Here is a 15,103-nt window from a genome sequence, read left to right on the forward strand (position 1 = left end):
ATTCGTTTTTTTCTCCGCTATCTCTGGTTATTTAGGGAAATGACACGCGTCTCTTATCCCGTCCGAATCGACCAGACAAATCACTTTACAAACTAAATACCAAATAGAGCTTTAGCCTGCTTTGCCGACGGACCTCTGTGATTACATCAGGGATTATTTCAGTTAGAGCTTCTCGGTGTTCCCGTTCCAGCCAATCGCAGTGTCATGACGGCGTGGGAGGCGTAGCCATGTCCACAAAGGGGGCGTGGAGTATGAGAGCCGACAGGTAAATAAATATATCTGTCGTCATGACTACGGTCACATGCCGACGGTGCTGGCCAATAAGGAATGAGACTACTTCCGGAGGCATGATTTGAATTGAATCAGGGAGGAACTGTCAAAGAACTGAGCGCGGCTTCGGCTATGCTGTATAAAGCATGATCCGTGTGTTCGTGACAAATAATTAATCATTCAAATAAACGATAAATACAAGGCATTACAGACCGACGCTTATAATTACAAGATATTTTTAAGGCGTGTCACCATGAGAAAAAGGTAAGTCGTAGCGTGGTGTTGGGGTAGATAAATAGTGATAGTAAAATGCCGTGATAGATAAATAATAATATATAGGCAGTAAATATATTTTTTTAGTTTTATGATAATTTACCATCGTGGAGTGTAAGAAAATTAAGATATCAGCTGGCCTTATCAATACGGGTCGTCTGCGGAAGCGGCTGATAATTTGGATGTTTTTATAACTTTTCCAGTTAGGGGCAGTAAGGCCTCTTGACAATGTGATGCTCAAGTCAGGATGTTTATGCGTGAAAATGTGCTTCTGTACTGCGCTCCGGTCGCTCTGGCGTGCTGTAAGCTGTCCGCCAGTGTTCATGTACGCGGCAGCTGGAAAACCCTAAAACTCTCCGGATCACCAGCCAAAGTGGGTCATCGCGTTTGGGCCGCTGTGCTGTTTTTAAGACACTGAAAGAAAGTTTCAGTTCGTGGAGAAATCCCCCTCTTAAATGGTTACTTAGCGGTCTCTTCTTAATATCGGGCTAAGTTAACCTGGAATTTTGTTCATGTTTTTGGTGACTCCCCAGTGAGGTGCTGGCTGCTGAGTCGGTGGCTTGTCTGAATAAAGCTTTATGCCGCCTTAAAGATATTTGGGAGGAAATCGGGATACCAGAGGATCAGCGACTGCAAAGGACAGCGGTGGTAAAGAGTCATGTAAAAGTAAGTAAAAATGGAGAATATGGGACCCTGTACAGAGCAGGCAGTAGTGAACAGAGGAGTGCTCTCCTCAGGGCTTGCTGGACATGATGATTGCAGAAGAAGAGGACCTCAGGGGGCGGTTGGTGAGCAGCATAGAGTCGTGTCGCAGGGACCTGGATGCACTGTGCAGGGAACTTCAGCTGCCTCTGTTTAAAGTGAGTCCCGAATGGCAGGAGGTGCGAGTGTATCTGAACTGGAAACAGTCACACGAGCTTGCATCTTCATACACCTGAACTACTAAGGAATTCCTAAATAACAAGCTTCCTTAAATGGCCCAGTGACGCCACGCTTTCCCAGCACTTGCGTTCCTCCTGCACTCAGGAGGAGGAGGGCCACACCATGCTGCAGCAGGAGAAGGACATCCGGACCCAGGTAGAAGCAGCCATGACGCAGAAGCAGCAGAGGATGCAGGAGCTGAGAGCCTTGCTGCTGCAGGAGCAGGTCCTCTGTGACATCCTGCGCACAGACACCTACCGCATCGACCACGAGGCCGTGCCCTCGCTGGGGCAGCTGGACACCTTCCGGCATCACATCGCCAACCTCAGTGCTGAGAAGGTAGCCTCCTAATGCCCTCTGCGGCTTTGGAGCTCTGTGGCACGGGTTTGAGATCAGCGTGGAAATTATCTGCACAAATGAAGATGAGATATGTTTAAAAGGTCAAATAGTGAAATTGCTTTTAAAAAGTATGTGAGATATAACATGGTCTGGTTCCTTCATCATTGAGCTGCTGGCCAGTGTGTGCAGGATCTCGCAGGCTTCACTGGAATAAGTTTTGTATATTTTATAATATTTAAAAACATTTTCCTTCTAATGTTCTGTCTCGCCCCCCCAGGAACGAAGGCACGCTGAATTTGTCAGCATTAAGAAAGACATCATCTCACGGATGGAGGATCTCGACAGGCTTCCGGACACCAGTTTCGAGAGGGAGGTGATTTCTGAGGAAGAGGAGGCTTTCTGCCTGTCAGAGGAGAACATCTCATCTCTCAAGCTGCTCCTCGCTCAGGTACTCAGATGCTGCCCTTTGCTCAGGCGTACGTGAGGCCTGCAGCCCACACTTACTGGTTAATTCATTTTTTTCCTGCCCTTTTTTTTCCAGCTTGAGGAACAGAAGGTGGAGAACGAGCTTCTGTGTGACGCTTACCGGGCAAAGGTGCGAGAGCTGTGGGACACCCTGCAGGTCAGCCAGGAGGACAGGGAGGCGCTGGCGGACCACATGATCATGTCGAGGAAGAGAAACATGGATGCTGTAAGGAGACGTGCCGCCCCAGACCCTCAGCACATCCTCCTGTGTCCAAGGGGACTGTAACGACTTGGTAACGAGGTGCTTCTCCTTTGACCCATAAGCTGCAAGCAGAGGTGATGCGTCTGGAGGTGCTCAGACTTCAAAGCATCCGGGACTTAACCGAAGCCAAGAGGGTAGAAGTGGCCCTGTACTGGGAGAAATGCTTCCTCAGCACCGAGCAGCGGCTCGCCTTTGTGCCGTACTATGACGGTAAGGGGTCCATTTAAAGCGTCTACATGGTGTATTAATCCAGGTGAACAGGTGGGGGCAGCATCGTGCCTTCTGGGCCATGGATTTCAGTCCCTATTTTGTTTGCTATAGAGTTTGCAAGTTCTCTGTGTTTGAGAGGGTTTTTTTTTCCCCTCAGTCCAAAAAGTTATGGTTAGGTCAGGCATTTCGAAGGGTTTGTTCCTCCCGTAACCCTGTACCAGGTCAGCAGGATGGAGAACGGGTGGATAGCAGAAAGTAAGATGGATGTTCACTTTCCACAGATGATTTCACGGAAGAATTGTTGAACCTGCATGAAAGTGAGGTGCAGCGACTTACGCAACATTACCAGCAACACCAGGAGCTTTTCGAAGGGGTTCAAAGGTGGGAGGACAGCTGGAGACTCTACTTAGACCTGGAGGTGGGTTCATGTGTCAGTTATAAGGACGGCAATGATGAGGCCATTTTTTCATTTCATTCTGGGACAGTGATAGCTAATTCATGCTTAGTGTCTGAAGTAAGTCTGGTTAAGTGTTAGTTTACGCTTGGGCAATCTTGGTAACTTCTGGTAAACTTTAATGTGAAAGTTGTTGAACATGAATGAAAAATTGCAAAGGGTTAGAAGGAAAAATAATCTACATACACATTATTAAATTCTGCTCAAAGATCAAAGTATTTATTTTAGACTCTGTTCCTGCAGAGAAAAGCAACGGATCCATCCAGATTTACTAACAGGGGTGGAAACCTTCTCAAAGAAGAGAAGCAAAGAGCTGATCTTCACAAGAGCCTGCCCAAGGTGAGGTGGGGGGGGGAGCCCCCGTGTGCCTGTTGCTCTCTGTCGGCCCCTCGCCGGGCACCGCGCTGACTGAGATAACTGTGTCTGTGAAGCTGGAGAAGAAGCTGAAGGCTCAGATCGAGGCCTGGGAGAAAGAGGAGGGCCGGGAGTTCCTGGTCAATGGACAGAAGTTCCTGCAGTACGTGGAGGAGCAGTGGGAGGTGCACCGGACAGAGAAGGAGCAGGAGAAGCTGCAGCGGGTAAAGGCCGTGGTGGTCCTCCAGTACAGGGTTGCGGGCCACAAGGCGGGGGACACCCTGGATGGGATGCCAGTCTGTCACAGGACAAACACAAATACTCACTCACGGCAATTTAGAGATGCCAGGAAGCATAACTGCATTTTTTTGGTCATGCTGTTTATCTCCATGACAGCAACTGAAAAAGAGCAAGCAGATGGAGGAGGACATGTTATACGGGACAGCCCCACGGACGCCATCCAAGCGGAGGCTCCCAGGAGCGCAGACCCCTGGAAAGGTCCGGAAGGTAACTCAGCATGCCATTCAGCCGTCTATGCTGCCAGACATGAGGTTAGTGAAGGTCTCCAGCTGTCAGCAAAGACAGCAATGATCCTAAAAGGTAACCTGAAGGTTATTGGTTCCAATTCCAGAAGGCCATTCTTCTGGAGCCCAGCACTAAACTCATGATAAGCGACAGTCGTAATAAAATCTCCGAATGGTGTACCTGAACCACACTGACGCTTTCCCTTGACAGCGTGGCCCCGCAGGGCTGACGCCAGGGCGTGGCAAACCTCTGCACGTCAGCCTGCTGGAGCGAAACAAGGAGAACATGCCACACCTCAACGTGACGACTCTGGGTGGTGCATCAAGGCCGCGGGCAAGCCCGCAGTGCCACCTCAGCGCTAACTCCGTCACCAGCAGCTGCTCTGGAATAGCGGTAATTCCCCTTTTAGCGGAAGCATCTGCCAATGTGCAGGGGCAGATCTAAGGGGGGGTTAGGGGGGACATGGTCCCCCCTTAATAAAAACGTGGCCACCCTTGTTGCCACCCCACATCAAAATAATGCTAAATATTAAGGGTATAACGGTTCACATAATTCACAATTTGGTACGAACCGTGGTTTTGAGTTCACGGTTCGCTACAATTTCGGTACAAAAGGGAAAACAGAATTGGTTTTGAAATTTATTATTAAATACACAGACAATTAAGAATGTCTGTAAGTTGGGCACCCAAGTGAAATACTCTGCAGGCGTTCCTGCCAACCTCTCCAGCAACACAAGGTCTGCTTGAGGGGGATAGTTTTTTGCTTTTTACTCTGTCACTGTGACTCTTTATGCTCGACTTGTTGGTTGAAACAAAATCTTGGTCTGGATTTTTACTTTCTGGACCTGAACTACCCACATCTGGGCACAAGCACTGATAAACTTGACTCGGGGGAAGCCGCACCTCACTGCTCAAGTAAGCCATTCACACTGTATTTCATTTTAGAAGGAGTCTGTCACCGTTGAGTCAGCACTCCAGTCCATGTCTGTGTGACCACACAGGTACGGTCCCTCACTCGCCGTGCCCTGCATCTCCCCCCGACGCCTGACCCTCTTAACCAAATGGCTGGATCCACTCTGAGCTTCATACCTCCCAGGAACAAGCAAAACAAGCAATGCTTAAGCTGGGCTCTGTGCTGCTTCTCTGTTTACATAACATATCTTTTTGGCGTTTGGTACCAGAAGATTTACTCTTTAATAACTGGACGTGGTGTTTTCCTCCTTTTGTAACAGTCCTTTGCCATTGATATCTGCAACACATCATAGACGGTGATAGATACACTGGTAACACATAAGCGATAGTTATTGACTGTTTTCGTTGTCCTTGGTTTTGATACTGTCCAGGTAGCTATGGAAGTTACAAATTAGCTGGTGGACTGGGTTGGCTTCTTGGTTTATCATTTGTCTGTATTTTTTAGGGAGGACCTTCTAAAGCATCACCCACATCTCACAGCAAGACAGGCATCATGAACCTGACTGTCACTGACTGAGGGGGGTGATGAGTGGAGGTGTCATGTGACACTGTCACCTCCAATGAGAGCTCATCACTGTAGGAAATGTATCACTACCACTTGTTGGCTGTATTAGCAGGTAAATCAATGCACATCAGCACATACAGTACAGAAATGGCCTGTCTGTACAAACATTTTAAAAATCCAATTTATGCTACTTCCTAATAATGCACACATTAAGCATGCTTTAAGTTATAATATATTCTGTTTTTTGTGTTCTTTAAAAAAATATTAAAATGACCATTATTAAATTTAAGCTGTATTTAACCGATTTTGTGTATGTATATATTTATAATAGTATACATCTGTATATATAGTCTAGGTGTACTAACCAATAACAGGTCAGGTTTTCTCCTTTCGTCTGCACCTTTGTCTAATTCTTTGCACAATGGAAAAGTATGGTCTCTGTCCTTTTCTGTAAAATAAATTGCCGTAGTGCTATCAGATTTGCATTGTGTATTTTTTTTCCTCAAATGAACTGTGTGACAGTGTCAACTACTTCAATTATAGCAGTTACTGTAAGCTGATGGATCCATAGGATATGCACATCCTTGTCATCACAACATAAGAAAAATAAACACGAAGTTGAAAGAAAAGGGAAACTATACTATATAAATAAAAATTAATGTGCATTTTTTGGCAACTTATCGTACAGTTTTTTTTTCTCATTACTCACAATAACCGCTGTGTCCCGGCAGAGGAGCTGCTTCTTGGACCCAGCCGCGTCGGGTCACATGCGGGGTCTGCCCGCGTACGGCAGCAAACTGCACAGAAGGTGGCGCTGTAAGCATTCTCTCCGCGCAGCCTACACCGTATCTCACGGATCGGCTCAGAGCTGCATCACCGGGTCTCCAGGATGGACGGTTTCGATGAGGATTTAGTAAACGCCCTTAAAGACGTGGTCCGCCATGGGAATTGGTGCTGCGTAGGGGAGAAACGCAACTTCAAGCCTGGGTGTACAAAGTAAGGGCATTGGGAGCCTTAAGCACGTTAATGAAACGGGTATAATTGCTGGGCGATTAAAACAAAGCTGCTTTACGGACAGAGATAACTGGTCAGTATATTACATAGACTTAAACTCTGGCATTTTAAAACGGCAGCTGTCATTTTCGGGCGGGATATCCTGCAGCCATCTGCAACCCACTGCCGCATTAGGCGTGTCATTATTTCTAATGCTTAACTAATGATCTGAATAACTGTGTTTTACTGTGAGGCTGTATTCGGAGGATGGGGAGCACGTTGTCCTTGTGCGGACGGAAGATGATGGCTTCTGGGCAATGGACTCCTCCTGCCCCCATGAAGGTACAGACATTTCCAGTGCCCGGTTCGCCCAGTCTCCCTAATGCTCTTACCATAACCTACATGCCGTGCAATATCCGGCAATTTAGGACTGAGGGTACTGTCGCTTATATTTCTATTTTAATTATAATGTAAATTAAAAAAAAAAAACCTTAATGAACGCCTATTGCGTGCCGTGTCTATGGGAATTGTAGTCCTTAACCCTGAAATCCTGTTACTCTACCCATGTAACTTCGTAAATGTCTTCAAATGCGAATAGCAGATTTCAAGTTAAAAAAAAACATGTTGTACTGAATTAAAAGATAAACTCCATTCGAATGTATAGAATTAATTGTAGCTCGTTAAATTTGCCATATATACTTTTTCATGCGTGTGTATATGTCAGACCTAGGCAAAAGCATTATTATCCCGTTAAAGTTATATGTTCAAGCTTTTTTTTTGCCCACAGATCTTTCTTTGAATTAACAATAAATAATTTCTAAAATCTAACACATCTATTATTGTACCTTTCATCGAGCAAGAAAATAAGCCATTATTAAAAATGCCCCCTGTTGACATGATGAAGCTTGGATTTGGCCCTTCAGAGAAAATATTGCAAAGAAAAAAATGATCATGTGTATGATCATGTGAGCCGGTCTGGACCAAAGCCCAGGGCCTGTTTTTAATCCCAGTCCTCTCCTGACACACAGTATATATGTCCCTTTACGATGGGAAATAAAAATTTCAGTGGTTTCCCCAAATTTTATGACTGAGCTGCATGTTGGGTTTAAGTCTGAGGATTACACTCAGACCCCAAAAACCCCAGTTCAGGTTGCCGTATATGTCATCCTGACAGACAGAACAATATGTCTGTTTTGGCATTTGGGATTGCTGGGATTGCTGCGAGAGAGTGGTGTTGAGCTGCAGCGATTGTTTGGGATTGTTTTTTTGGAGTGTTTTGAGTGTTTGTGTGCTTTACCTGTGCTTTGCCTGTTTACGTGGGTGGCTGTTTATTTCTATTTATTGTTCTTATTTCGGTCAGCGTGAGTGCTTGTCTGTCCTGTCTGTTAATCAACAGCGCGATTATTACCGACAGAGAGCTGCGGGTGTCGCGTGCGCGGCGTTTTTCTGTCCGCGTTTAAACTCCGTAACAAACACCCGCGGGGCGATTATAACTAATAACATCTAACGTCGGTATCGCTACCAAGCGTCGGAAAAGGACAGTTGCTCCTGAGCTTTGCTCGGTCGCCAGTCGGGGCCGGGAGGACATTTTCCACTTTTTTCCCGCTCCGGCAGTAGCCTGCTGTGAGGGGGTTTTTGTGGTTTTTCGACCTCCCAAGAGCAACTTCGATTTCGCCTTGTTTTTACTTGGTTCAGGCAGAAGTTCTTCTGGTAAGTAGTAGTAAGTTTATCAGGTTTAAAATTTTTTATAAAATAATAATTAAGTTCCGTTTTAACACAAGTAATAACTTATTTTAGTGTACTCCGCACGTTACTGCATTTATTGTTACGCAAATTAATCTTTATAGTTAAATACACTATATAAATTTACTGGGCTGGGAGTACGGGGTCATAGTGAGTTAGTTAATTATGGGGCCAGCTCAGTGTTGCGTTTGCAAGATGTTTGCCCTTCTGGACGTTAGTGTCCAGTCGGACTTCATCTGCGAGCGATGTAAGCTAGTGGACTCACTCATGGTCAAGGTTCGCGACCTTGAGGAGCAACTGGCTCGCATCCAATGCAACAGTGAGTTAGATGAGCTAGTTGATACGCCGTTTAGGGAGACGGTGTGTACGCCACTAACGGGGGGGAGGGAGAATGAAGAGCAGAGAGGTCGAGAGAGCTGGGTGACCGTAGGTCGTAGACGCAGGAAAAGGCGTACACACGTTACAGAGGCGGCATCACCTGAGGTGTCTGTGTCTAACAGGTTTCAGGTGCTTCCAGCTTTAGAGCCGGAAGGGACTGGGGAAGCAGGTGGGCCCTTGGGCACTGAGGAGCCCCCTCCCCCCAGAAAGAGGGAGGTTGTGGTAGTGGGGGATTCAATTATTAGGGGAGTAGACAGTTATGTGTGCACGCGTGATAGAGGGTCCCGTACGGTGTCTTGCCTGCCTGGTGCCCAGGTAGGAGACCTTCCAGATCGTGTGGACAAGCTTTTGGCCCCAGCTGGGGTGGATCCAGTTGTCGTGGTGCATGTTGGCACCAACGACATAGGCAAGGGTAGAAGGGCTGTTCTGCAGGATAAATTTATAGAAGTCGCCAATAAGCTTAGAAGCAGAACGTCCATGGTGGTATTTTCCGAAATACTCCCCGTGCCACGCGCAAGTGAGGCTAAGTTAGCTGAGATAAGGAGATTAAATGCGTGGCTAAAAGGATGGTGTAGGAAAGAGGGGTTTAGGTTTATGGGGCACTGGAGGACCTTCTGGAACAGGTGGGACCTGTTCAAGCCGGATGGGTTGCATCTGAACCGGAGGGGAACCAGTGTACTGGGAAGGCGTATTTGTAGAGTAGTTGAGGAATGTTTAAACTAGGGACTGGGGGGGCAGGGAGGTTAGTTAAGTATGTAACTGGGGGGAAACGGAAAGCCCAAAAAAATCATATTATAAGTAGGCACTGTAATAAGCCTACCCTTTGTTGTCTGTATTTAAACGCCAGGAGTATTAGGAATAAAATTCATGATTTAGAGGCTCTTATCTCATCGGACTCTTATGATATTATAGCAATAACTGAAACGTGGTTGAGTGATAAGGATGGACAAGAATATAATATGGATGGTTACACATTGTTCCGTAAAGACCGTATAGGTAAGAAGGGAGGTGGTGTTGCAGTATATGTAAAGGAAATCTTGCAGGCAAGGGAGCTTACTGATATAAGTAAAAGTACGGAAGCTATATGGGTAAAATTAGATGCTACAAACTCAAATAGCCTAATTGTCGGTGTTTGTTACAGAGCACCCAATGTAGCTGCTGAGGAAAGCAGATTGTTATACAGTGATATTAGGATTATGAGCAATAAAAATGATGTGGTAGTTATGGGTGATTTTAATCTACCGGGGATACAGTGGGACATTGTTGCTGGCTCTTCTGAAAATGAACTTGAGATGGTGGAATTAGTACAGGATTGTTTTTTTACTCAGTTTGTTAACACCCCTACCAGGGGAGATGCCATTCTTGATCTTGTTTTGTCTAATAACCAGGACAGGATTGGTAAATTAGATGTTTTAGAACCACTTGACAGTAGCGATCATAACATGGTTAAATTTGAGGTTAAGTTTAGTGCCCGAAGAGCAAAGTCCAAATCAAAAATATATAATGTTAGGAAGGCTAACTTCAATTGTATGAGATTAAAACTAGAAACCGTGAACTGGATGGAGTTAAATAACAAAACTGTTGAAGAGGCATGGGAATTTTTTAAAAGCACATTATTGCAAGTACAAGAGGACTTCATACCTGTTTCTAGCAAGAATAAATCTAGGAAATTGCAACCTAGGTGGTTTAATAGGGACATAAAGTATAAAGTAAGGAGGAAAAGGGCTTTGTTCCAGAGATGGAAAATAACTGATGATGACATAATAAAGCAAGAGTATCTAAATCTACAGGCTGAATTAAAAAATGACATTAGACGAGCTAAAAGGAATGTCGAAAGGAAGATCGCATTGGAGGCTAAGGATGACGTTAAAAGTTTCTTCCAGTATTTTAACTCTAAAAGAGCTCTAAAAGCTGAAATTACTAATCTGCAGGATAGTAAGGGTCTTATAATTGAAAACGACATTGACATAGTAAATGAGTTCAATGATAGTTTTGCACGGGTATTCACTGTCGAGGACACTAGTAACTTACCAGTTCGTATTACTAATTCAACATCGTCTATAACTAATATATATATAACTGAAGCTGATGTTTTGCAAAGCCTAGCTAAGCTCAAAATAAATAAATCACAGGGCCCTGATGGCATCTTACCTATAGTGTTAAAAGAGATGAGGGATATTATTTGCCGACCCTTAACATTACTGTTTCAAAAATCCTTATCTGAAGGTGTGGTACCTTCTGATTGGAAGCATGCCAACATAACGCCCATTTTCAAAAAAGGGGATAGAAGTAATTTGTCAAACTATAGGCCAATCAGTCTAACTTGTATAACTGGTAAAGTTATGGAGGCTATAATCAAAGAGAAAATGGTAGATTACCTGGACTCAAATAACATTTTGAGGGATAGCCAGCATGGATTTAGGAGAGGTAGATCCTGTTTAACAAATCTGTTGGAGTTTTTTGAGGAAGCTACTCAGGAAGTTGATGATAAGAAGGCCTATGATGTCATCTATTTAGATTTCCAAAAGGCTTTTGATGTTGTTCCCCACAAGAGGCTCTCACTTAAACTCAAAGCGACAGGTATTTTAGGAACTGTAGCGACTTGGATTGATAACTGGTTAACGGATAGGAAGCAGCGAGTAGTTATAAGAGGCTCGATGTCACAGTGGGCCTGCGTTCATAGTGGGGTACCGCAGGGTTCAATTTTAGGACCACTTTTGTTCCTAATTTACATAAATGATATAGACACCAATATATACAGTAAACTGGTGAAATTTGCAGATGACACCAAGGTGGGTGGTGTAGCAGATACTGAACTAGCGGCTCAGCAGCTACAGCGGGATCTTAATTTAATTAGTGACTGGGCTGACACCTGGCAGATGAAATTTAACATAGACAAATGTAAGGTACTCCATGTAGGGAGCAGAAATATAAAGTACAGGTATTTTATGGGACCTACTGAAATAAAGGTAGCTGATTATGAGAAAGACCTTGGTGTGTATGTTGATGCTTCCATGTCTCATTCTCGCCAGTGTGGGGAAGCAATAAAAAAGGCCAATAGGATGTTGGGGTACATCTCCAGGTGTGTGGAGTTTAAGTCAAGGGAGGTAATGCTAAGATTATACAATTCCTTGGTGAGACCTCACCTAGAATATTGTGTACAGGTTTGGTCACCATATCTTAAAAAGGACATAGCGGCCTTAGAAAAGGTGCAGCGTAGGGCCACAAGAATGATTCCTGGTCTTAGAGGAATGTCATACGAGGAAAGGTTATTTGAGCTAAATCTGTTCAGCCTCAAGCAAAGGAGACTGAGGGGGGACATGATCCAGGTCTATAAGATTCTAACAGGTTTGGATGCTGTTCAACCGAATAGTTACTTCAGCATTAGTTCCAATACAAGAACTCGTGGCCATAGGTGGAAATTAGCGGGAGAACATTTCAAACTGGATTTAAGGAAGCACTTCTTTACACAGCGTGTAGTCAGAGTATGGAATAGTCTTCCTGATAACGTAGTGCAAGCTGAATCCTTGGGTTCCTTTAAATCAGAGCTAGATAAGATTTTAACAACTCTGAGCTATTAGTTAAGTTCTCCCCAAGCGAGCTCGATGGGCCGAATGGCCTCCTCTCGTTTGTATAGTTCTTATGTTCTTATGTTCTTATTTCTTAGGTGGCCCCCTTGAGCTGGGAGACATTGAGGATTTGGGGAATGGGAAGCTGGGATTAATTTGTCCTTGGCATCACTTTGACTTCTGTTTGGAAACGGGGATTTCCTCTACAGGCCTGCAGGTAGGTGCAGAAAAGGTGGGCTCTCAGTGTGAACATCTCCTGATTGGCTCGGTTGCCACTGGAGACCCCGGAAGGCCGGCCTATGCTTAATCTGTGATTTTAAACTGATTGACTGTGGTCTCTTTTGAATTTACCTGACATTACTTCCTTATACTTTTATTTCAGTGGAAACTGAAATATTGGTTTTATGCTGTTCACAGAACCAAGTGTATGAGGTCAGAGTTGTCCAAGAAAAAGTTTATATAAACACTCAAAATATGCTGTCGCTTTCCCCAGTTCCTGAAGACAGTTCTGTTCCCTCAGGTAAGAACCTGGCAAATAGTCAGACTGACTGCATGAGTGTTGTCATACATGTACCTCTGTCTAAGACGCTTGTCATGACCTTGAAATTCTGAAAAGCTTGGTGTGTTGTTCAGGAACACTGCCACTAGAGGCACCCATACCCACAACGTCAGAAAATTCACTCTGCTTCTGGGCAAGAAAAATTCTCTGCACACCAGACCCAAAAGAGAAGGTAGAAAAACACAGATGAATGTGATTTTCTGCAGCTTAAGGATTTTTAATTCTTGAAATGTGGCCTTCAATCTCCGTGAAGAACATTTAATAAGCGGTTGTTGCTCTCATTGTTCCTGAATACATTTTCTTGAAGGTCACATTGACACAGGAGGTGCAGGAGAGGTGGAACTCTGGGAAGATCACGGAGGTGGGCGAAGCAGCCCCCCCAGCGCAACCGTGGAGGAAGGACAACCTCACTGTAGTGGATCCCAAGAAGATGAAGCGTGGCAGAGGCGGCACACTGGTAAAGACCATCCATCCATCTTCCACTCACTTATTCAGTACAGAGTTTATAGACTGGGAAAGTCCAGCACCCAGTTGAACACACTTTAATGGCTGGAGATGGACTTTCTTAATATAACACACAGTGACTTTCAAAAGATTTATGAAATACAGTGGAGATGAGTAAGTTACATGTATCTGTGACCCCCCCCCCCTGTCTTTGACAGGCCAGCAGGATTGCCCTTTTGCACTCCTTGGCCAACATGGAGCAGTGGGCCATTGATCTGTCCTGGGACATGATTGCCAGGTTTTCAAACTTCAGACTAAGCACCGGGGAACCTTTGCCCCTTCAGTTCTTCAATGACTTTGTCAAGGTGGCTGGAGACGAGGCTAAGGTCAGTGCTTATGTCAGTCTCACTGTGAGCACAGGGGCTGATGGGAACTGTAGTGTTTAGGCGACTTCCTTCTGTCCGACAGCACTATAACCTGATGGAGCAGCGCCTTACAGAGCTGGGCAGCTACTTTGGTGCTTTGCCAGTTCACAATGGTAGGACGGCTTATTACTCACTGCAGTGCTTCTCAGACTGGGTTAGGAACACCAGTATGTGCTGAATTTTGTCCCAGTCCGCAGCTCAAATTATTCTCAATCAAAGCTTCATTGGTTTATCATGAAACCATCATCTAGGTGCTAAACAAACACCAAGCGACAGCTTCTGTAGGGTGTGTTCTAGAATGATCTTATGAATCAAATGATTAATTTCAACAATAGTAAAAATGTGTGATAAATATGTCATTTAAGTAAAAGGGCATTGAGCAATCAGGGAATCTACTTATTAAAACAGTCGTAGTTTGACTCAGTTTTGCAGTTAAAATATCTTTCTTTTCCATACAAAATTCTCCAGTGAAGTCAGAATATAATGTGATGTATATTAATCATGCAGTTCTGGAAGCAAAGCCAGCACAGCCAGTGAGGCCCCGAGGGCTCCGTTTGAGAAGCACGTTACTCCCAGGAGGTTGAGGGCTGTGCTGTGACCTTCACCTTACTTTGCCTTCCAGGGCTGTGGCAGTCAGCCAAAGACACCTCTCACAGCCCACTGGCCAGATTGGCTGTTATAAACATGATTCACGAGGCGAGGTACGAGTCGCCGGCCCGCCTCCGTCCCGGGCCGCGGTGATCGCGCTCGCTCAGGACCCCCTCTCTCCCCGCACTCAGGGGTCTGGATGTGCACCCGCAGACGACGTCCCGCTTCGCCGCGCAGGGCGATGACGGCTCCGTGCGGGCGCTGGAGGTGATCTACAGCGAGGAGATCACGCATGTGGCGGCAGGGCTGAGATGGTTCACATACATCTGCAGGGAACAGGGCCTGGTACGGAATGCAGTATCCAGCTCGCCTCTGAAACAGCTTACCCAGCATGCTCAGCGCCAGATTGGCACCAAACGCATGACACTGGACAGGCTGGTTATTCATTCTCTCTTTAGGACTGCTTGGCTACCTTCCATGAAATGGTGAAGAAGCACTTCAGAGGTTACCTGAAACCTCCATTTAACACCGAAGGCAGAAAATTAGCGGGAATGACAGAAGAGGTAACTATCCAGTTTCTCTAACTATTATTACCAAGGTTTGGTGAAATTTGAAACACTCTGAAAACCTCTTCTTTCCTCCAAGTGGTATGTGCCCCTGGTCAGACCATCCAGCTGACGGAGGACCTCAGCACAGAGGTACAGTCAATGTACCCCTCCCCCGATTCTGTTAAAGATTATAGTTGTTCCGGGACTGTTATAGGTGGAACCTGGGTCAGGTGTCTCAGATCTGCATCAGAGTGTCTGCTTTTGATGTACAGGAACATCCAGAACATTAGTAATTATTTAAATAAAA

The 15,103-nt window shown here is 45.2% G+C and overlaps 2 protein-coding genes across 5 annotated transcripts; both read left to right on the plus strand.

Moving 5' to 3' along the window:
- Nucleotides 1-352: 352 nt before the first annotated feature.
- Nucleotides 353-6,026, plus strand: prc1b (protein regulator of cytokinesis 1b). 2 transcript variants are annotated; one of them, XM_023814209.2, is made up of 14 exons: nucleotides 353-534; nucleotides 1,077-1,209; nucleotides 1,281-1,403; nucleotides 1,570-1,803; nucleotides 2,081-2,251; nucleotides 2,345-2,494; nucleotides 2,593-2,740; nucleotides 3,022-3,158; nucleotides 3,438-3,533; nucleotides 3,626-3,772; nucleotides 3,945-4,055; nucleotides 4,284-4,466; nucleotides 5,018-5,073; nucleotides 5,490-6,026. In XM_023814209.2, the coding sequence occupies exons 1-13, from the start codon at nucleotides 524-526 to the stop codon at nucleotides 5,063-5,065; spliced, it is 1,692 nt and encodes a 563-aa protein (XP_023669977.2). In that variant the 5' UTR covers nucleotides 353-523; the 3' UTR covers nucleotides 5,066-5,073; nucleotides 5,490-6,026. The 2 variants fall into 2 exon arrangements, with proteins under 2 accessions (XP_023669977.2, XP_023669978.2); XM_023814210.2 differs by lacking the exon at nucleotides 353-534 and having other exon boundaries at nucleotides 1,527-1,803.
- Nucleotides 6,027-6,278: 252 nt separating this feature from the next.
- Nucleotides 6,279-15,073, plus strand: LOC111845094 (uncharacterized protein HI_0077). Of its 3 annotated transcripts, none has more exons than XM_072717897.1 (12): nucleotides 6,279-6,365; nucleotides 6,796-6,884; nucleotides 12,331-12,449; nucleotides 12,650-12,752; nucleotides 12,866-12,963; nucleotides 13,099-13,248; nucleotides 13,454-13,621; nucleotides 13,704-13,773; nucleotides 14,283-14,361; nucleotides 14,440-14,593; nucleotides 14,707-14,811; nucleotides 14,894-15,073. In XM_072717897.1, exons 2-12 carry the CDS (start codon nucleotides 6,860-6,862, stop codon nucleotides 14,924-14,926), a joined length of 1,104 nt encoding a protein of 367 aa, XP_072573998.1. In that variant the 5' UTR covers nucleotides 6,279-6,365; nucleotides 6,796-6,859; the 3' UTR covers nucleotides 14,927-15,073. The 3 variants fall into 3 exon arrangements, with proteins under 3 accessions (XP_072573998.1, XP_023669979.1, XP_072573997.1); XM_023814211.2 differs by lacking the exon at nucleotides 6,279-6,365 and adding an exon at nucleotides 6,375-6,545; XM_072717896.1 differs by lacking the exon at nucleotides 6,279-6,365 and adding an exon at nucleotides 6,407-6,636.
- The last annotated feature ends 30 nt before the right edge of the window (nucleotides 15,074-15,103 follow it).

This window comes from Paramormyrops kingsleyae, chromosome 11, assembly GCF_048594095.1.
Source record: "Paramormyrops kingsleyae isolate MSU_618 chromosome 11, PKINGS_0.4, whole genome shotgun sequence".
Taxonomy (NCBI): Eukaryota; Metazoa; Chordata; class Actinopteri; order Osteoglossiformes; family Mormyridae; genus Paramormyrops; species Paramormyrops kingsleyae.